This window comes from Leptodactylus fuscus, chromosome 1 (genome assembly GCF_031893055.1).
Source record: "Leptodactylus fuscus isolate aLepFus1 chromosome 1, aLepFus1.hap2, whole genome shotgun sequence".
In the NCBI taxonomy this organism is placed as follows: domain Eukaryota; kingdom Metazoa; phylum Chordata; class Amphibia; order Anura; family Leptodactylidae; genus Leptodactylus; species Leptodactylus fuscus.
The window spans coordinates 67,963,026-67,986,885 of NC_134265.1; the positions used below are offsets into that span (position 1 = coordinate 67,963,026).

The 23,860-nt window shown below is 41.5% G+C and overlaps 1 protein-coding gene across 1 annotated transcript in view; it reads left to right on the forward strand.

The window, feature by feature from the left end:
• The window catches only part of RGMB (repulsive guidance molecule BMP co-receptor b), a 46,966-nt gene that overhangs the window by 10,843 nt on the left and 12,263 nt on the right, over positions 1–23,860 (forward strand). Inside the window, exons 3-4 of the mRNA XM_075271939.1 lie at positions 640–845; positions 15,927–16,435. Of these exons, the coding sequence (XP_075128040.1) occupies positions 640–845; positions 15,927–16,435 (715 nt within the window). The remainder of the gene's footprint in view (positions 1–639; positions 846–15,926; positions 16,436–23,860) is intronic.

The following is a 23,860-nucleotide window of genomic DNA, read 5'->3' on the forward strand; positions in this document are numbered from 1 at the left end:
ATTACAATGTATACAATATCAGTGCTGCATATTACAATGTATATGATATCAGTTCTGTATATACAATGTATATGATATCAGCGATGTATATACAATGTATAGAATATTAGTGCTGTGTATTATTGAGTTCTGTATGTACAATATATAATATCAGTGCTGTATATTACAATGTATATTATTATCAGTCCTGTATATTACAATGTATATTATTATCAGTCCTGTATATTACAATGTATATGATATCAGTGCTGTATACACAATGTATATGATATCAGTGCTGCATATTACAAGCTATATGAGTTGTTAGACCGCTGTGTGTGCCCGCTGCTCTGCACTCCCCGCGTCCTCTCCTCCCCGGGACCCCAGCTGCACGGCCCGCCCAGTGCTGGGAGTGACTGCTGGGCTGGGGCGGTGGGGCTGTCAGCCAGAAGGAGGGAGCCGCCCAGTCTCAGCCTCCTCCCCCTCCTGCCTGTCCTGCTCTCAGTGTGGACGGCTCCCCGGGATCTGTACCCCCGCCGTGCCTGCCCGTCCCGTTCGCTGCCCCGTGTGCTCCGTTCTCACTATCAGTCTCATCCTCTCCGCTTTCTCTTTGTCTTCCTCCTTATTTTGCCTCCTGGAAACTTTCCCGCGATCGTTAAGGAAGAAAAGGAAGCGACTGTGCCCGGGTCCCGGCATCCTCGTCCTCCGCTGCCATCCCGCTGCTGTGCCCCCGAGCCCGGCTCTGCGACCTGGATGGATGGGTATGGGGAGAAGGGCCGCACTCTCCTGCCCCGGGGCTGACCGCCGCGGCACTCTGGGCCCCCTGCACCTCCTGCTGCTGCTGCTGGCCCTCTGGGGGGACACAGGTAAGGAGGGCTATACTGGGGTCTTGTAGGATGCTTCCAGATGTAGGGAGAAGGAAGTGTCCTGATGCTTGTCAGTGTGTCTGTGGTGCCAAGATGACTGGTTACAAATAATAGTAATAGTGTCCAGAGTACTGGAGCTAGGGGCCAACGTTACAACCTCATACCAGGAATGATGTTTATAGTACCGGGACTGGGCAATGCCAGTGATACCCCCCCATACCGTAATGATGTCTGTAGTACTAGGACTGGGCAATGCCAGTGATACCCCCCCATACTATAATGATGTCTGTAGTACTAGGACTGGGCAATGCCAGTGATACCCTTCCCCCCCCCCCCAAACCGCAATGATGTCTGTAGTACCAGGACTGGGCAATGCCAGCGATACCCCCCCCCCCCCATACCGTAATGATGTCTGTAGTACCAGGACTGGGCAATGCCAGCGATACCCCCCCCCCCCCATACCGTAATGATGTCTGTAGTACCAGGACTGGGCAATGCCAGCGATACCCCCCCCCCCCCATACCGTAATGATGTCTGTAGTACCAGGACTGGGCAATGCCAGCGATACCCCCCCCCCCCATACCGTAATGATGTCTGTAGTACCAGGACTGGGCAATGCCAGTGATACCCCCCTCCCCTATATTGTAACGATGTCTGTAGTATCGGGACTGGGCAATGCCAGTGATTCCCCCCCCCCCCCATACTGTAATGATGTCTGTAGTACCAGGACTGGACAATGCCAGTGATACACCCCATACCATAATGATGTCTGTAGTACCAAGACTGGGCAATGCCAGTGATACCCCCCAATATTGTAATGATGCCTATAGTACCAGGACTGGGCAATGCCAGTGATACCCCTGCCCCCCTCCCCCCCTCTTTAATCATGTCTGTAGTACCAGGATCGGGCAATGCTAGTGATACCCCCCTCCTCAATATTGTAATGATGTCTGTAGTACCAGGACTGGGCAGTGCCAGTGATGCAGCCCTCTCCAATATTGTAATGATGTCTGTAGTATCAGGACTTGGTAATGCCAATACTATAATGATGTCTGTAGTACCAAGACTGAGCAATACCAGTGATAAACCTCCCCTCCCAAAAATGAAGCCCCTAACAGTAATTTTTCCCATGGTACGTGGACTTCTCCATGTCAATATTGAGCCCCCCCCCCAAAAGTGATAATGCCCATGGCACCAGAACCAGATCAAGTCCATAATAAACACTTCTTGCAGTAATTTTTCCCGTGGTACCAGATCCCAATGACACCAGAACAATGCCCATAATGAGCCCTCAGTGGTAATGTCATTGTCACCATAACTTGTGGTCACTGCTGTGTCCTCTTACCATACATAATGAGAATACTATGTATGCCATGGGAGCAATGAGCTGTGACCCACATTAGTATGGAAAATGTTTGTATGATATATTGGACTTCTATAATGTTGTTATTGATCCTGAGTGTGGCCCGACAAGTGATGGGCTCGGTACTCCTAGTGCTCGCTGGGGGTGGATGGTGAAGTCTCGGCTATGCCATGGTGCATCTGTTATGGGGCTAATGAGAGAAGCTGGGATCAGTATTAGGAAGAGTTGTAAGATCTGTGGTTCCATTGTAAGATGAGGGATATAGTGTCAGCAGGGGTGATTATAGGTCATTAACCCTACTGACACTGAGGATGATACTGGAGCAGCTGGATCTCCAGTTAAAGTGATAACAAGACAGTTCTTATCTATATCCTGGATGGTCTATACAGCAGAGCTGTCAAGGATTGGAGGATGATGGTGAAGGTGCTCCTTGAGGGTCTTCTACAGACCATTCATGACATTCACTGTGTTCCTGTGGAGATGAAGACTCCATCAGCAGATGAGGATGGTGACTTCTCCTGGAGTCACATCCTTCCTCTACTTCAGGTCTCTATTGACCACTTCGCCTTTTATCTTAATTATGTATTGATGAAATGCCAGCATGCTCAACATTGTTAGGCTATATACAAAGTGGCATAGGTTAGACGTCACCTAATTCTGGGACCACCACCGTTTGCTTTTTGTAGAGGGTCTGATCGTAATGTTTTCTTTGGACAGTAGATGTGAGATTAGAACTAGTGGGACCTTGGATATGTATTTTCACATTAAGCCAGAAAGCATTGACCATGACCGACGGATGACCAGTCTGACATTAGCATTGTTCAATCTTTTATAAGAGAACATTGTATCTATGATAGTGCTGCTTGTAGTATTGTCTCAGATGATTGAGGATTGTGAACAAAAGTCCTGTCAATGCTCATCTGATAGCTTTGACAATTTGGACGTTCTGCATTACTGGGCATATAAGATAATATAGTCACTTATCACTGACCACTTACCTATAGAAATTATAGGGCTATCACATAGTAACAAACATAGCAGTTGTAACAGTAGCAGATATAGTTGTGGGAAGTACATAGGATTGATATCATTTTATAGAACGGAATTGTCTGTTGTGTGTGTGAAGATCTGACCGGCTATCCTATCCGCTATGTGTGCAAACATAAGGACGATGGCATGTCAATTAAAGGGATGTCACATTACACTCTACTATGTGAAAAAGGAAGCCAGAGGTGTCTGTAGGTGGCCAGAAATGGCATCATCTTATCATATACATGGCGCTTTTAAGCCTATTTTATGGAGTGCGGTGTGATGATACATGTGCCCCATGGTGCTCAAGTGTTGAGCATACACATCATTATTTTGATGTCTGAGCATCTGTGTCCTTTGTACTGCATATTGCGAGAGGTGTGGAAATCTGGTCCCATTGACATTCACAGCTGGTAAATAGTCCCCAATGAGGATTGTACTGCGAAGCATCTGTGATTTCCCCAAGGTGGCATTGCATCAAGAGTCCAGGGTGTAATGACTCAATGGCTAAGATTCGGTGTGTTTATTGCATTGTATTTATTTATTGTGTGTGTATATAACTATTAGGTAATCATGTTTTGTATACTTTACTTTATGGTGTTTGTGTGCGTGTCCTATATTGTTATTTATTGTATAAAAGGAGTTTTATATTAAATTTGATTTTAAGTTTTGTTGCTTTTACTTATTCCTATTTGACTATAGATGTCACTTTGTGGTGATCCTCCCTATGTGCACAGGATCAATGTTCATTATCTGACTTACCCAATAACAGATCTGATCAGTTATCCAGACTGAAATCTCTTTTGTGTACACCTAAATGTTATCTTTCTTCCCTTATACGGTATGTGCACTTTATTGCAGACATGTAAGAGTTAAGTCATCCTTGTTAGGTATATGGTGTGTAATGATCCAGATGTCTCCCCCACCCCCCCAATTCCTTTCCTGGTGTTTGCTGAGAGTCAGGCTGAGATCAGGTTTCCAGCTCCTACAAGGAGAAAGGGGAGCCTTGTGCTGATTCTGCTCTGAATGGGAGTCGGAAAAAATTAACCCCTGCAAAACTTGTGCGCTGATGCCCGCTTATCAAGTGCTAGTCAGGTATCAGTGTGGGGTATTATGGGCTGGCATTGCAGGCCACATCTAGTAGGCACTGCTGCTACTCTTGCTGTTTATTCCTAAGCTTTGTGAAGCTAATTATGGCTGTAATTGTAACAATTGATGTGTGCAATGATATGTGGTTTGCAGCAGCCATTCACAAGGAGCAGATTGGATTACATCCCCAAACTTACTTCCTCCCCTCTGGCAGTGAATGGTTAAGTTGGGGTTGCTCCGGAGAGGTTAGAATTGCATACTGGAGTTTTTGAGACATGCAGGGTCCACATATGTGATTTGACCTTTGCATAACGTCCTAATATTTGTGGCTTGTGACTAATTTGAACAGTTTGTATGGGGCTGGATGGCTGAGAGGTGCTTTTGTTCAAGATCATTACCTTGAATAATTCCTGCAGCGATTAGCCGGGGAGAGGTTGAGGCCGGCTAATCTAAATCTGATCGACAAAGCCTGATTATCTATTAAATGTTTACATCTGGATTTCTATCAGCAAGTTATTAAGTAACCACATTGGTAGCTCCAAGATTAGTAGTTTGTGACGATCAATCTGTAGATAGCGTTATTGTTATAGTGGATGTGTGACTTAATACTAAAGGACTGTCCCACTTTATTAATTGAAATTAAAATGAATTGTCCAATAAGTTATGTCTGAAGACCCCCCTACACATTAGGGCAAAGTCCTAACCTATTGGTCCTAGTTGGACTAGTAGTACTGGAGTCTCTCGACTCTCTCCCGAAAAATAATGTTGATGGATAAAATGATTGGGCATGTGGAATTTCAGTGCCCAATTCTTCTGCTGTCAGGGAGATAAAACGCCGCTGCCAGAGTTGTCTAGTTTAAGACCTTTATACACAGGCCGAGCCGGCGGGCAGTGATTGGTAACGGACATTCCTAGGAGAATGTACTCCCCATCCTTTATCACTAAAAGCAGCAGATCATTGTTGTATGGGATGAATGAATCTTTCCTCCCCATACAGTTCGCATTTGTCAGTAGCACATCGCCCTGCTGCATTGTTTAAAGGGGTGCCATCAAGATGAATGGCAGAAAGTATTTTAGAGCAAAGTTTTGTTAAAAAAAAAAAAATCCTTGTAATAGCCCCTCCTGGTGTTCAAAATGTGTTGGCCTGTACATGCCATTCCACAGAGACTCTAGTCGGTGACAGTTTCGTCCATCGTAGCCAATTATTCTTATCTCTGTCTCTGATGGAGAGCTGTATGGAGTGGTAAGAATTGTTTTTCCCCTTACTGCATGAAGTCTCTATCATGATTGTTAAATGCTGTTGCTCATGGTGGACTTTCTTTCTGCCAAGAAGGACGAAAGCTTATGTCCAGTCTAAATGATAGCCCTATTTCCTTCACTGAGAATTCCGCAGAAGCTGTACTGTATTCCACTGGGCACGAATGGCTAACAGTTCTCATGAAAATGGCATGCAGAGCTTCTCTGACAAGATGTATCTAAGCACGTTAGACGTTATTATTTCCTAAACCAACAATCAGTGGTTACTGGCTTGAAGAAAAAATACCTGATAGACATTTACATCCATACTGTCATAAACTGGACTGATAGACTGCACAATCTCTGTAGTAAACCTCTTTAATCAAATATTGTATTCTACCAATGGGCCACCAATGTCAGCCCTGAGACAAATGTTTCAGAGGGGTTTTCAATAATGGTGGCCTACTCTAGGTGAGTTGGGGTTCCTACACCTGGAATCATTCCCTTTATTCTTTACCAGGGACAGCTTTGTACTCATGGTAGTGGCTGTGTCTGGTACTGCAGCTTATTCTCATTTGTTTGAGTGCGACTGAGCTGTAGTATCCACTATAGCTGTGTATGCTGAACTAAGAGCAGATCATAGTCCCCATCAGTCATCCAATTAGTAAGCAAGCCTAGAGTTCAGCCGCATGCGCAGTGAAGCAAGATACAGTCCTCGGCTACAACAGCACAGTGTACATGCGCCCCAAGCAGCCAGACATGAATCTATGACTTTCTTCAAGAAGGTTAAACCTACCCTATTAATGGCATATTGTCAGGGCTCGATATTGGCAGGTTTGGAATCCTATACCCCACAGTCAAGTGTTTTTGGGGCCACAAACCTGGTATCAGGTTGCCTTTAAGCTAAAGAGAATGGAGCACAATGGAGATTATCTCGATTTTAGTGAAGAATCCACAATATTGTGTAGATATCAATGATAAATCCTGCCTTTATCTGCTATTAAATTTCAGTTTCCCAAGGAAGCGTTATATGGAAATGCTATTTTGTTAATGAATATAAATATGAGAAGGAAAGCTCATTTACATAGGCCATAAATATTTCTCCTTTTAACAGCCACTTCCTTTTGACTCTATTTAGTTTTGCATTATTTATTGCTAACTTCCTTTGCGGACCACAGCAGAATATCTTTCTGTTGTTAAGGCCTTGCACCCCGGCAGGAACTGACTTCTGCATCCCATCCATCATTTGTGTAGTTCTTCATGGATAAGCCTTGGTAGTGAAATCATAATACCAATGCAACTTTTGGATGCCCGTGGCCAGTGAAAAAAAACTGGGTGAAATGCCATGATACGTCTCCACAAGACTGGTGTAGATACATACAGTTTTTTTTATTTTTTTTTTAAGTTATACATACATTTTTCTTTCCCACAGAGACCATAACCAGTCATCCTAAAGCAAAAGGAAACACTCATACAAAAAAGTGCATGACTCAATGTGGAGAATGTGTTCTTCCTTTTAATGCTAAGGATATATCCATCTTCACAACCAGTTTCTTTTGTCCCAATAAATCTAAAATAAAAAATTAAGCTACTTTGCAATAGGTTTGGATTAAAATATTCCAATTGTATCGTGTTTACAGCTACCATGTGGACAATGCATCTCCATGGTAACAGACAGCAAATGTTTTCTATGTAGTCTTGATATTACTTTAGTTAGATTAGCCAAAATAACGCATAAAAATAGGTTTTTATCATCGGGTGCAAATCCCCCCCACTCTATGCTTACTAGGTCCCTTCTGGTATCTACTTCCTGGTCCTATCTTGACACACAGGGAATATCCACTTGGGCAGATACTGACTGCAGGGGTGACCCACGTTACCCAGTAATTGGCCGAACGGGCATTGCCGGAATTTTCTTTGGGCCCATTTTTAAAAAAAATATCTCCTTGCCAGACAATTCTATTAAACGCTGGTACAAAGCTTGCCTGTATAGGAACAGTATTCAGTGTCAATGAATGAGGTCTATGAAACCTACCATTGTACCATACACCCCTCGAAATGAAATGCAGTATATTAAGGTATTATTAGTTTCCCAAACACCATATGTATAAAGTTCCTGTATGACATTTTATGACACTTTTTTATTTGGAAAAGTGGCAGAAACCAACCCTAGGTCAGACCTTGCATTGTTTGAAGCCTATGGATTAGACACCACTCACCAGTGTGAATGAGTATCACCAATGCTTGTACACAGTACATCTATCGGAGCTGTGACTTGGACAAACAGGTGCTCTATTCGTTAAATTACATGACCGGACAGATTTTATCCTTTGGACGTAAACAATGAAGCTTCCTTTTAAATGTCATGTAACGGTCTTGGAAGCCATGGATATGGTAATATTAAACATTAGAGTAATATTAAAATAAAAAATAAACATTAAAGTAATATTAAACATGTTGTAACTTTGTATCACAAAATGACAACTTTAATTTGCTAAATACTGCTTTTTAGATATATTCAATACTGTGCAAAAGTTTTAGGCATATATGGACAAATTGCTGCAGAGCTCTCAATCCTACTATGCCAGTTGGTCACTGACAGTGCTGTATTTGTATATTTTGTGCATTGTATGTAAACCCTCATACGTAAAGCACCATGGAATTAATGGTGCTATATAAATAATAATAATAAATAATAATAATAACTATGTAATAATAAAAAATGGATATGTTTATTTTTGTCAACAAAAATAAATGAACAAAAGAGAAATCTAATTTATTTATTTATTTATTTTTTTGGAGATTGTGAGCCCCTTATAGGGCTCACATTGTACTTTTTTTTTTCTCCTTTCAGAATTTCTTTGGAGTATGGAAGGAAATCCACACAAACACAGGGAGAACATACTAACTCCTTGCAGATGTTTTGTCCTGGACAGAATTCGAACCCAGGACTCCAGTGCTGCAAGACTGCAGTGCTAACCACTGAGCCAAAGTGTTGCCCCTAAATGTTTGGTTTGACCAAAAAGTATACATTTTCTCAGGTAGAATTCTACACAAGTTTTGAAGGAACTCTAAGTTGTTCCAAACATCTTGGAAAACTACTGACAGATCTTTTTTGGGTATAGGCTTGACCAAATCCTGACTGGATGATGTTGCGATCAGGACTCTGTGGAGTCCAGTCCATATCATCACTTCCAGGACTCCTCTTCCAAAGGGTGGTCACACCAAATGTTGATTCAGTTTAGATACCTCTTTTGTTCACTACAAAAAAAAATTAAAAAAATTATTAACCCTTCTATTTTTTAAGGTATTTTTCCATGCCTGCTTAAAGTTTTTAGCACAGTACTGTAGATAGTGTTAAACATTACCAATGATACGTAGACACTGTGAGGAAAAGTAAATGGCACAACACCCCTTCCAGGCATAGTATCCAATACTGATTAAGATAGATAAAATAATAGAATTACTGAGCCGCTCTCAGCCATTTAGAAGCTCTTTGTGTTAGGTAATGCATGGTGTTTATTTCACATTCACCACGTTGTCACTCAGAAAATGCCCAACAAACAAACCATTAATCTCATCTCGTATGGCCAGAAAGCACATTTAAAAGCAGAATTCCATTAGTAGGTGCATCTATCTCAGGAATCATGAGCAAGTATGATATGATGTATAGCACCACAAGCTCTAGGAAGAGTGATGCCTGCCACGTCCCGATAAGACAAAATGACCATTTCACCTCCGGCAAATAAAATAAGCTATCGCTCCTTTCTGTAATACAAAGAAGGGCACAACTTGTATGACTCTTGGGATATAATTGTCTGCGGTATCACATGGGCAGGAGGCCTCTATAGTTTGTTGTCAGTAGGACTCATAGAATGGATTGCATGTGATACTTGTCTTTGGAACTGCAAAGTACAATTCAGACTCCACTAGGATTTTATTCCGAATAAGAGAATGAAAAAGATTATGCAAATTTACTGTGATGTTATAGGGAACCAACTATCCACAGGTGATTGCTGAAGGTCTTCTCCTATATGGTATGAGTGGAGATGTGATCACGCATACATTCTAAGGGTAGGTTCACATCTGCATATGGGTTTCCATTCGGGTGGTCCATAAAAAAGCGGTAGGAAATCCACTCACCCCATAGACTATAATGGGGTTTGTGTGGTTTCCATTTGGTTTCCACCCGAATGGGGGCAAAAATGCAGGGAGAAAAGTGCTGCGGAGGGGGGAACGGAATTCCCGTACAGAGTTCAAGCACTGATGTGAACTGAGCCTTACCCACTGAAAAGTTCAGGAGCGGGGTAGTGGATGGAATTTACATGGGGCCTTAAAGTAGATTTCCAGATGGGAAAAATTATTTAGAAACCATCTTAGAATGTTGTGAAAAAACATAGACAGTAGTACTTGTTTTGTGGATTCACTGCCGCTCTCGTTCCGGTGCTGGTCAGTTCATTGGTGGTCTCTTTTTGGTCTATCAATGACTTGTCGACACCAGACATGTTATTACTGAGGCTCTAGTTGGAAAACCACAGCAATTCTTTGTCCCATGACATTTTGGATAGATATGCCCTCTACATCGTGTGAGAAGACACAAAATTGCAGGAAGTTCTCATGAAACTGCTTCATTTTTTATTTTATACATTCACAGGAGCAGTAGTACATGGGTGGGGGGGGGGGGGGGTTTGGACTCGATAACACCTAGAAGGATACAATTTTTATTGGTGAAATCTCCCCGTAAATAAATCACGGATTGTCTAATTTCTAAATAATTGGCTTGCCAGTCTAATTGGAATATAATTGTAAGGTGTAAACCCGGTGTTGGCCTCCAGAAAGTATAGTATTGCCTAACTGGGTCTACGATATCTGCCTGCTTAGTAGCAACAAGGGGAAGGAAAAACCCAAACTGGAACTGTAAATCAATGCTGAGCATTACCTACGTGTAATCTTATCCAAATGCCAGGTAGAGGCTTCTGATTTCAACAAAGCAATGCATGCATTTCCTGAATGAAGATTGAATGGAGCGTAGGCTGCTTACTCATACACTTCATGGCTGTTCTTGGCCGGCTCCCCAAGCTGGTTTTACTAAGCATTGCTCTGGCATTCTGTCAAGTGTTTTTTTTTTCCTTTCCTATTAGGCACCCTGTCTAACCAAAGTGTGTGCTGTCATTATAAATTTATGAATAATGGATATTTCTGGGTGTAGGCAGAACAGGATGTTCAGAAAGCAATGAGGTAAAAACCTATTTGCAGGAATTAGAAGGGGCTTCATATGGAATGGCTTCTAATATACCTTACCTAGCTATAGTAACTTATCTTCATTGACTGTTTGGGCTATAAATGTGTAATATGCATAAAAATAAAATAAAAGTATACTGTAAATCTACTTAAAGGAACACTCCAGGTAAAATAATACACTGGTTTATGCCTGGAACAGGGATTGCGATACCTTTGGTGTTCTGTCCCTTTAGGTACATTGACATTTATCATATATGATAATAGAGATGAGCGAACACTTATCGGAACAGCCGTTCCGAACAGCACGCTCCCATAGAAATGACTGAACGTAGCTGGCACGCCGGGGGGTTAAGCGACCGGCCGCCGGCAAAGTGTACGTGCCAGCTGCTTCCATTCATTTCTATGGGAGCGTGTTGTTCGGAATGGCTGTTCCGAACAGTGTTCGCTCATCTCTAATGATAAACATTTGGACTAGTCATGTTAGTGTCTGCCATACAGGCGCTCATCCCAAAACACCCACAAGGTTCAGTTGTTTGTACAGGGAGCCAGTTTGCCATTTTTTGGAATGTGGGAGGAAACCCTCACAAACACAGGGAGAACACACAAACTCCATGCAGATGTTGCCCTTGGTCAGATTTAAACCCACGACCCCAGTGCTGAAAGGCAACAGTGCTAACCACTGAGCCACCATGGTGGCAATGCAGACATGGGAAAAGCTGCTAGGGTGCTATTCTGGGTGTAGTAGAATTGAAAAATGCCAAATAGATGCATACGTTTATACGTTCACCTGAGAGTGTTGTGCCAAGTCCAAGGCACAATTTCATGTTTGGTGCCCAGTCAGGCACCCAGCTCATGGAGAAGTAGTGGGTGAAGCAGTCAAGGAGACATAACAACAGTAATGCTTTGCAAGATAAACCAGGATGGGACCAGATCGATCCTGGGTCATTGCGAGTTCTCTGGAGCAGCACTGAGCTGCCATCATTTCTTCTTCTTTGCTTCATCCTCTATTTATTGTGTTGTGTTTTTTACTGATACATTGAATAAAGAGGAACTTTAGCAGTTACGTTTTTTTTGCAGTGATAAATAACCTAGCAGTTTCCAGCCATAAACCTGACAAGTGTTTGCTAAGAAGACACTTATCAGCATATGTTTGTCCCAGGTATAGTATGGAAATGTTACACTGTGATTTTTTGTACTTTTTTGAGGGTGATCCCAGGCTGATATCACAAGGACATGCTTATATAAAATTTTCGTAATATGTGTTTGTCAGAATCTGATTTACAGATGATACAGATAGCATCTATACTGGGATATGAATAAATCTGCCTTCGCTTGCTGGAGCCATAAAACTCTCTATGCAAATTGTGTGAGACACACCCATATAGCTATAATGAATTAATGCTGTTTGACATCCAATAAGTTATGTTCACACGTCCCAGATCTGATGAGAATTTCAGCTTGGATTCTGTTCTTAAAGGGAACCTGTCACCAGGTTCAAGACACTTAGGCTGAGGCCCCACGTTGCGGAAAAACAGTGTTTTTTTGTTACAGATTTTGCTGATTTTTTTGAGCCAAAGTCAGGAGTGGCTTGAAAAAACCACAGCAAAAACTGTAACAAAAAAGCTGCATTTCTGCAGTGTGGGGCCTTAGCCTTAAAGAGTTATCAAGTTTCTAACATTGTTGCTCAATCCTTAGGATAGGCCATCAATATTGTATCTGCCTGGTCAGACACCTGGAACCTCCACAGATCGCTAGTACCCAGACAGCTCGGCTCTCAGTATTGTTTACAAACCACAAAGCGCGCTGCTCACTTGCCGTATAGACTATAACGTCAAGTGTAGGTATCGCAGCATTGTCCCATAGATTTACTTTAAAGGGATTTTCCGAGCAAAAAAAATTGTTTGTTTGTTTTAAAAAAGGTCTGTTAGTGCACCCATAAATTCACCCGTATACCTTTAGCAGTGTTTTGAGTGACTTCTGGGTGTCTCTGGGAGATCCTGGTATCTTCTGCATTTGTTTACAGGTTCAACTTCCTGCTATGTGACTTCCATTCAAGCTACCTCTGCCTTCACTCCCCCTCTCCTCTCCCTCTCATACACCCCTCCTTGTCTCTCTAGCTATCCTGCTCACAACTACTAGCCTTTTCCTACCTACTCAGCTCAACCTCCAATCCCATTGTGTAGATACCTGTCTTCCACGTGCAGGATGCCCATCCTTCTTTTCTGACTGCTGGTGTATGCTATAGACCTAGCACTACTGTGTAGCGGACAATCTCCCTGCATAGGAGCAGCATCACAGACCTGCGCAGTAGAGGTGGATTATTCGCTGTGTAGAGCAGCGCTGGGTCTGTAGCACGTGCCCGCAGTCAGAAAACAGGGTGGAGCTGTCCCACAGGAAGAAGCCTGGTAGGAAGAAGATAGGTAAGTATGATGGAGTGGATGGGGCGGGGGAGGGGGGAGTAGTAGTGACGTTCCATTAACGTCTCGTCAATGGATAACCAGCAAATGTCCCTGTGGTGGTCATGTGGCTGTCCCAGGGATATGGGTAAATATACATTTTTGATAAATTATTTTATTTAGAAAGTAGGCGGGGGAGGGTGTTTAGATTATTGTAGGGATTTAATTTTATCCCAGATAACCCCTTTAAGGATTGATAATGTCATGTCTAAAATAGACTATCAAAAAAAGGACAAAGGCCTCAATGTGCATCCGCTGAGTTCTGGCTTCATCTCTGGCGAATATGCAGTGCTCCATTGAACCTTAGGACAATACACCTTGCTTCATCGCACATGCTCAATAGAGGGTTTTCTTCCTTCCGTAGGACGTGCTATTCTGTATACATTGTATGGGGAAATAGTTTATATAGCTTTTTCCACCAGTATACGCAATCCAATGAGATTTATTTGGCCAACCTTCAAAATGATGAAAGCAGCAGCAGATTCCTTGTTTATAAGGTTAGACATAGTAAAGGATTTTCTATATAGAAAATTCCTATGTTAAAATTGGCTGAATTATTATTTGTTTGGAGTATTAAAATTTGATTTTAAAGAATTTTTCCTAAATTTTATCAGGTCCAAGTTTATTTATTTTATGTTTCTCAGTCCCCTGGGCTGATGGCTTCCTTGTTTTCTCATATGCAAAGTGTTCATACATATTTCCGTGTATCACCTGTACTTGTAGAAATACCATGAGCTCCTGTAACCACGATGCCCAAGATTAGAAATGAGACCCCAGCGTCTACACTTTGTCTCCTAGTCTGAACCATTAGTGTAGTCTGAGAACAGATCTCGGCTAATCTGGATTTGGGCCTATATTTGTCATACAATAGATTAGCAGGAATACGGGGCCTGTAGACGCTGGATTAAAAGTTTCACTCTTCAGTGCCAGAACTAGAAATGCAGACGACAGACGCGATGGAGTTCACCGTGACCTTATTTTACTCCTGACAAATATTCTGTCAAATTTTCATTGTTTGTACGATGTGGAAATTGTGACTTTGTATATCTCGGGTTTCTGCAGACACTCTGAATGTGACAAGAGTGGAGTGAGACTTTTCAGCTCAGGGCCTATTTTAGCCAAAATGTTCAGCTCTCCCAGCGGTCCAATTTTCCAGAGGAAAGCCCTCATTTAATCAGGGGAGGCCGCTATGTGGCCAGGCTGTTTGTTTGGATTTTTGGTGACCTTTGAAGAAGTGACAGGCTACAAATTTATCTTGTCTGATTGCGGCATATGTTGTTTTTCTTCCAAGACGTCTTGTGAGAGGCAGAACAGGCTTGAAATTTGATTTGCTCCAGGCAGGAGAACGAGATTGTTCTGTCTGTGAGAAGTGGAGCTAGAATTTTCGTTTGCATAGTCTGAAATCTGATATTCATTTTTTTTCTTTCTCTGTATGTACATGGATTGGAATATTAGCTTACCACCTGTGTTTTCCTGGCAGGGTTTCCCAGGCTGTAAAGTAACATCGGGGTGGTCAAACCTAATAGCCACAAAGAATGTATGTTTAGTAGCATACTTCTCCTCCATCAGCTAGTCTGGCTTTTTCTGTTGCACCACACTCTGATGATATAAATCAGACAGGATCATAAAATATTCAATAGTGACCATGATATGGGATGTATGAATCATTTTGCCTTTGCATAGAAGTTGCAGTCATTTATATTGCAGTGCAAGCGAAAATGTAGAATTGTTCTGGTTATTAATGCAATGTGTGAACAGGAAGTTATATTTATAACTTAGATTTAGAAGACATGTGCTGTGAGAACACCCTATGTACTCATAGGGGAATGTGTATAGGCCCCCTATAATATAGGCCTAGTGACACAAATAATTAGAACTGACCACAGACATCTGTCAGATAGGATTGAATGATTCTTCTCCTCACCCCCCATACACTAGCCAGACACCTTATTTCCATCGGGAACAAAGGATATGGAAAGATGGAAAACAACCTGCCTGATCTTTCTTCATGTCAGATAGTCAGCTGGTTCCACCCAGATTGCCAAATATGTCGACTTTGACATCTAGCAGTGGATACAGGTGTTGGGGAGCAGCATAAAGCTAGTTGTCCTCTCGTTTGACCTTTAGCTATTCCTCCTGATTTTCCCATACACATGCACACTTGGCTTGGCAAAGCATGTGTGTGGTTTCAGTAAGCATCCGGTGGTGACTGTATAATATCTTAGAGGTTAAAGGGCATTTCCCATGAACATATCTATATAGAAAATTTGTAGACCTTTTAATATGTTTGTAATTATAAATCATTTTTGCTTAGTTTTAAAGATTTTCTCCAACCCCCTTAGTGCAGTCTTTTCTGTTGAGAGGTTGTCAATAGCTATGACTGTAATGCAGGAACTTTCTATGGTCTGGCACTTGTCAGAGACCCAGCGTGATTTCCTTATTATAGACAGTTTATCAGGCAGGGACAGTGCATGGACGAGGAGATAACCGGCCACAATAAGGAAACCATGGCTGCGTTTTTGACAAGTGTCAGACATTGGTGCAATGAGTATGCTTGATATTAAGATATTTTGAGTATTTTGTTCCATTGTATGAAGTCTGTCAGTTTCTGTATATAAGTTGCACACTACTAGTTTATAACGTTTCCATGTATCTCTTCTCCAACAGGTTACAGTCAGCAGCAAACACAATGTCGCATTCAGAAGTGCACAACAGACTTTGTATCCCTCACGTCACATCTGAATTCAGGGAGTGATGGCTTTGACTCTGAGTTTTGTAAAGCATTGCGGGCTTATGATGGCTGCACGCAGAGGACTTCTAAAGCTTGTCGTGGAAACTTAGTATACCATTCCGCTGTGCTGGGGATCAGTGATCTTATGACTCAACGAAACTGCTCGAAGGATGGGCCTACATCTTCTACAAACCCAGAACTCTCCAATGACCATTGTAACTTCCATAGCAAGGTGACAGCAAGAGAACCAGGGGCGGCAGAGAAGCCTCAGCCCAATTACCTCTTTTGTGGCTTGTTTGGAGATCCACATCTCAGAACTTTTAAAGATCATTTTCAGACTTGCAAGGTGGAAGGAGCTTGGCCACTGATAGACAACAACTATTTGTCTGTGCAAGTGACCAACGTGCCTGTAGTCCCCGGATCCAGCGCTACAGCTACTAACAAGGTAACTCAACAACAAGCCATGACTTGCTTTGGCTTTGTGGGAGGTGAGATGTATCAGAAATCAATGGGAGAGCTTTGTCTCAGATGTTGGTTTTGTTTCACAGCTAACAATACTTACTCAATATATTGCCAACCGTGAAGTGACGCTTCAATGATCTGTAGTGTAGGCTGCCATTTTGTAGCCTGAATTCATGAAATTGCTGCCCACCATTTTACTAAAGATGTCTGTATATACTAGCGACTCAAGAAGCTGAATACTAAATATCCAGCTAGTCAATGTATTCTGGAAAGAGAACACATCTGAATCATCTAGCATAACACAATATTTCCCTATATATATTGCACATTATCTATCTATCTATCTATCTATCTATCTATCTATCTATCTATCTAATCTATCTAATCTATCTATCTCTTTCTTTGTGGCCTTTCTATTTCTCTGCATGTTAACCTAAAGATTTTGCTGTGTGTATAGATATATAGACGCACACACAAATATATATAAATATATATGTGTGTGTGTGTGCTTCTATATATCTATACATACAACATCTTTAGGTTAAAAGGAAGAGAAATAGAAAGGTCACAAAGAAATTTCTGCCTATCTCTGACTTGTCAGACAGAACTACTGAACTTTATGCCAGTAAAAGGATTATTGATCTCTGAAGCTTTTTGCACATTGTTGCTTATGTGCAAACTCCTATTTCAGTTCCTAAATACTTTATGATCTGTAAAACATTTTGAGCAGAAGAGACTGTTCCCATGATGGTATTTTACGGCTTGCCGAGTTTAGCACTTTGTGTTTTCCACACCTTTACTTATAACAAAATTAACTGGTGACTATTTGTTGTTGAGAATAGACGGACCCCCGTGATCTGTGACCTATGGCAGGTGTTGTACAAAATACTGTAGACTTCTTATGAGTTGGTCACTATAGTGGTGAAAGACTGTATAGTATATTTCGGACAACTTAAAGGCGTTCTCTTTGTTTTAATAATTATTCAGATTGCTGAATATAGCTTACAGCCGGTCATATGCATGCAGTCACTTCTGGTTAAAGTCGGGGGCAAAGGCCCAAAGTTGGATCTTGCCTAATATATAAATAGATTAGAGAGTCTGTCACCAGAACCCAACATATAAACCCAGATGGATAGGTTACGCTCCCCTAACTCACACAGTGTTTTCCTCTTGGGAATCTGAGTCTTCATTGCAGAGGTAACAAAAATAGTGATATCAATGGAGATATCGATGCACATCGAGGGAACACCATTTGATTCAGGCGAAGCCAACCTATATATGTGCAGGGTTGGATTGATATGCTGGTTTTGGCGACAAACTCCCTTTAAAGGAGTTGTCAAGAAATCTTAAAGTACATCTGCTTTGTTCTTTAAACAGTATTAACCTGTCCATGGATTGTGCCTTGTACTGAAGCTCAGCCCCATTGAAGTGAATAGTGCTGAGCATCAATACCTTCCACAAGTTATAGACAGTTGGTGGTGGCATTTTTGGAAGAAAGCAGTCTTTTGCCCCTATTTGCAGAATTATTTTTGGTCCATGTTCCTGTCTGATTTTCCTATCACAAATTTAAATGTGGCAGGTAAAATCCCAAGGTTCATCTGTTCCCTGTCTGTAATACACCAGTACTTAGACCATTTCTATCCGTTATTATTAATCATCAGGTTAGCAGCTTAGTATCTGTAATACCGTCATCATGTTGACTCATCCATGATTGCGATACTGAGAACCTGAAGTGTGTACAGTATAGTATGATATCGGACATGTACGGAACAACTGCCATGAGACATAGTGCTATAACATAAAGTATATTTTCCTATATATTTTAGTAAAATATCTTACGCTTTTGCTAAGTGCATTAGAAGCTTTCATTTTTTAAAAAACAAGTACCGTACATAGAATTGTAAGGTTGTAGTTCTTGTAATGCTGGGACAGATGGGGCCCTGGCGGCGGTGCACAGATTGTGCCAGGATGTATAAAACTGTACATTTTACTGAAGTTCTTAAAGAAGTTGGTAGCAGCGGAGGAGAGAAGAGCCTGTAAATGACTGCTCTCCTGTGAGCGCGGTGCGGCGGGGGGAAGAGCAGCCACACGGAACAGCCATTAATGAATAACCTGCTCTGTTATAGTGTGTCTCATAGTATGTGCTCCTGTATATTGGTTACTAGGAAGGAGCTTTGTCACATATAACATTAGACGTAGAGCTCCTGCTATCACGGCCTTTATATAGTTAATGCCCTGTGCCTGGAGCCTGTATGGCAGTATAGAGGCTGTATGTCTTCTGGAAACAGAGTTGTATAGCTTGTCTCAGACTCTCTTCTCTTCGATATGCCTATGTACATATGGAGTCTGGTGGAACATATTAGGTTTTTTTTTTTTCTGTCAGAATGGAATGTATAAAAAATAAATACATTTTGTAGACGTATGGATGTACAGTAGAGGCGTTATGGATATGAAGCTGAAGTATGAACTTATACTTGTGAGCCCCTTATTCTTATAGTTGTGACAATGTTTAATGCATGACTTTGGTATATACATGTATGGCTGGGTTCACATCTGCATTGGAGTCTCCTTTTGGAGATTCTGTCACAGTGACTGCCAAAAGTCGCCAGTAGGGTTGAGCGATCGGGGTCGGAAAAGAACGGATTCGAGTAAATTTCACGATCATGATCGGAATTCTGATCCTGATCTTTTCCAGCGGGATCGAGGTCGGAGGTTATCTCAAGATCGGCTCAACTCTAAAAGTGACTTTTCCCATAGAGAAGCATTGACTAGGGTTGAGCGATCGGGATCAGAAAAGATCGGATCGAGCAAATTTCACGATCGCGATTGGCTGGAAAGTGATCGGAAATCGGATTTTAAAATCGATCCTGAAATCTCAAAATTGGTTCAACCCTAGTCGCCAGATGAAAAAGTCCTGCAACTAAGGCTTTCATCAAGCGGTTTCAGTTTTAAAAACGGAGACCCGACGAATCCCATTATAGTCAATGGTGTCCACTGTTTTAGTAGACACTTAATGGACCAGAACAATGGGCACACCAGGATCAAATGTAAGAATAGCTTAAGGAATTATTTTGATGACTGTGTTTGAAATCGGCCATGAAAAACGCATGAAACAGTCCATTTTTCAAGACGCGATTTGCTTCAGTGGCGCCTGGTTTCACACATCCTTCATAAACATGAGCTAAATGGACAAACACAGGACAGATTCTGTTTTTCGGCAGTCTGTTCATGGACAGTCCATTTTAAAACCAGTCACATTACTAGACCCATAGATTCTCTTACTAGTGAAAATAGCAGTGCCATTGCAATTCATAAACTGCCATTTTTAACATTGGTGTGAATAGATCCTAACATTGTGGAGCAATGAGCCGAACAGCAGAGGCACCTTTGAAGGTGGTTCCTAAGAAACCCTGCCTAAACAACAGACTTTTCAGACTTATTGTCAGACAGCTATCCTTAGCAACCAAACTGCTATTAGTACAGAGAAGTATTTCTATGCATTAGCTGAATTTTTCTACCCAGTAAAGTGTGATGTGGCAAGTGAAGGGTTATTCTCCGTGGCAGCTAATAACATGTATTTTATTCAAGCCTCTCTGTGTAAAGACTGAATGCAGCATTCATGCTTTGTGGGCACGTAGCCCATGCAAGGTGTGTGTCATATGTAAACTCTGCGGCATCTGTTGCCTTGGCTGGCTTGTACATTGTATTCAGCAAACAGGCGTGTTGTTGCAATGGGCTTTGTAACATGTTTCAATTTGTGCACAGTTGTGTATCTCAGCGAGGTTTATGACAAGTGTTTCACAGCGTCTACCTGCTTAATATGACTCACTCATGTTACATCACCTTTATATTATGTTGACCTTTTTGTGGGCCATGATGATAATGAAGAAACCTATTAATATGTATATAAACTGGTAATTATTCAGATAAGTAAGGCTGTGTTCACACATGGCTGGAATCGTAAAAACACACAAGTTGGCTCAGTTTTTAAAGTGACCACTGAAAACTTATTGACTGTTTAGTATTACAGCTAATACCCACAATACTGTACAGCCCTTTACAATGAAACTGCTTCTCGGCTGTCTCCATGCTATTGTAGTTCTGACCATGAAACAGCCACATCTCGGACTCTGAACGTGGCCTACAGCTGTCCGTGGTGAGCAATAAAAACTGTGCACACTCCAAACTAAGCTGATGGTCCATATGTAAGTGTTTGACGTACTGTATCACATAGGCGTACATAGAAGCTTTTTATTTTTTTTTTTGCATTCATTTGTTACAATCAGAAGTTCTAAAGGGATTTTCCGAGTTTAGAAAGTGAGATTTATTTTCTCCCCCCCCCAAAAAACAAAAAGAAAACTTTATCTATATCCATTCATCAGTCCGCCCCTTCCCACTTCCTTCACTAACAGAACCTATGTCCAGGGAGGGGATGGATCATCAGCCTCACACACAGAAGTCTATGAAGAGGGACAGCTACTGTATACTGTACACACACTGCTGCTATTTCTCCTATGTCTACAGAGAGGTACCTTACTTACTAAGCATTATAAATCTAGCAGCAGCCTCTTCTGTCCCCCTCCATACACTTCTTTGTGGGAGGATGTCAGTCTGTCTCCACTGCCAATATGGGTTCTGTTAGTGATAAGAGACTGAGTGAAGGAAGGGGGAGAGAAAAAAAAAGTCTGATAAATAAAGAACAAGCTGATCAGGCCGAGATGAAAGGTCAGCATGGAGTCTCCAGCTTCACACTCCACGGCATGATTGCGCAGGAGGCTTATTTTTTCAGAGTCCTGCTATAATCTCTGCTATCCATTGAATACAATGGGAGCTAGAATCTGCCACTGATTTTGAGCGGGAATCAAAATCGAGGCCTGATAAGATTTACAGTATCTGGCATATATAGGTGATATTGTGGTGCACATTTGACCCAAATCCCTTCCTTATTCTTTAGGGTACACCACTTTCAGCAGACTTGGACAGAGAACTGCACTTGATATATAAAGAGGCTGGAGTCTGTTGATATTTCAGGCCTGCCTTATTCCTGCTAGGCCTTTACTTAAAACCAGTGTAGAAACGTAGTCTTCATAAATCTGTCCCATTGTGTCTGATTACGTCCAAGAAGAAGTGAATGCACCAAGACTTCACTATGGTAATTGCTCCTTGGTTCTCTCTGTTGGTTGAGTCCCGGGACTAAATCGCCATCAATCTGATTTAGCTATGCACCTTCAATAGCTGCCATAAGAACGCTGATCCCTGTTGGCTCCCCCATACATATGCACACTTGGTTTGACCAGCTTGCATGCATCATCAGATGAGAAGTCCTGTAAGCTGCCTCCTCACATGCCTCTTGAGAACACAGGATTGGGGTGTTAAAACTGAACATGCCCGATCTTTTTTCAGTACCTCCCCATACACATGAGATGTGACTGCCTAATCTGGCAACCAGTTGATTTACTGTTATGTTTATGGGAATTCTAAACATTCGTGTCCATCATTGGTCATTGATATCTTGTGTTCTTTTTTGGTTCTTTATGTGTAAGAGTAGTCTGTAAAATAATGTAATTAACTGCTTTTGATGAAAGCCAGTCTCTCTGGTGGAAAGGCACAAATGTGATTAGAATATTGGAATCTATTGATCTCATGTCTGAGCGTAATTTATAGTCGCCTGGCAATTAAACATATTATCTAACATCACCTTCATGCCGGGTAAGAAGAAAAACAAAATGCCTTTCATTACTTAGGATAAAACAGCAAAGTGATTCAGAACAGGACCTGAACGTTGTGTTCCACCAGTGACAGACGGCCAGATCCGGCAGCATGGTGGTCATCCACTTTGGCCATATGAAATTATTGGGGAACTCATAAAATTTGCAGATGATACGAAGATAGGAGGAATAGCCAACACTAGAGAGGAGAGAGAGTGTATTCAAAAGGACTTAGACACACTGGAACAATGGGCTGAGGCGAACAAAATGGTATTTAACAGGGACAAATGCAAAGTTCTACATCTGGGTAACAGAAATGTAAAAAACATATATAGTATGGGAGGAATAGAACTAAGTGATAGCATAGGGGAAAAGGACTTGGGCATAATAGTAGATCACAAATTCAACATGAGCCAACAGTGCGGTGCTGCTGCAAAAAAGGCTAATAAAATTCTGGGTTGTATTAAGACAAGCATTGACTCTAGATCAAGAGAGGTCATTATTCCGCTGTACTCTTCCCTGGTCAGACCACACCTGGAATACTGTGTACAGTTCTGGGCGCCTCAATTCAAGAAAGGCATCGATATATTGGAGCAAGTCCAGAGAAGAGCAACCAAAATGGTGGAAGGTCTGCAAACCATGTCCTATGAGGAGCGGCTAAAAGAATTGGGATTGTTTAGTTTGCAGAAGAGAAGGCTGAGGGGAGATTTAATAGCAGTCTACAAATATCTGAAAGGTAGTCACAGTGCAGAGGGATCTACCCTATTCTCATTAGCACAAGGAAGTACAAGAAGCAATGGGATGAAACTAAAGGGAAAGAGATACAGATTAGACATTAGGAAAAACTTTCTGACAGTGAGGGTAGTGAGAGAGTGGAATAGGCTGCCACGGGAGGTGGTGGGCGCTCCATCAATGGAAATCTTCAAGCGGAATCTGGATAAACATATAGCTGGGATGATTTAGGAAAACCTGCACTCGCAGGGGGTTGGACCCGATGGCCCTTGAGGTCCCTTCCAACTCTACCATAAGAAAAAAAAAATAAAAATATGGTAAAAAGAGACAAGAGCTTAACCTGAGGTCTCCTACTACAGTACACTGGCAAAAACAGTGCTATACACATGGACCCTACATAGAAGATCCTTCTTATGGACTCAGGTACTCCATGCAATGCTATATGGTACCTTGTGACATACCGAACTGAGTGACCGAGGTGGGATCCCATAGAATAGTCACATGTGTGCACCGCTGCTCCAGTTGACTTAAAGGCAAGTACCCCAATACTAGGACACTTCTAATACACTAATATATTAAATATTGCTAATAATAAAGATAATAAACCTAATAATAGATATACGAAGCTAATATTTAAGCCAAGGTACACCAAAGATAAACATATAGCTTTTTTTTTTTTAAAAAAAAAAAAAACCTCATGGTTGATACATTTGAATGGAATGACCTGATTATTTAGTATTTCTAACAAAAATTCTATAAATATTTTATTAAATCAATACCTATATAACTACAAAAAAAACTTGGCAGCCAATAGGAGTTAACCTGTTTGCCCATTGTTCTTTATCAATCCATACTAAAACATTATAGTGAAGTAGAAACCATCAAAGTTTCCATCTTTAGTGGCTGTTTACTGAATGTCTTGAGAAGTCTTCTGCTTACAGCACTTGTTTTTCCTTTAATGACATGTA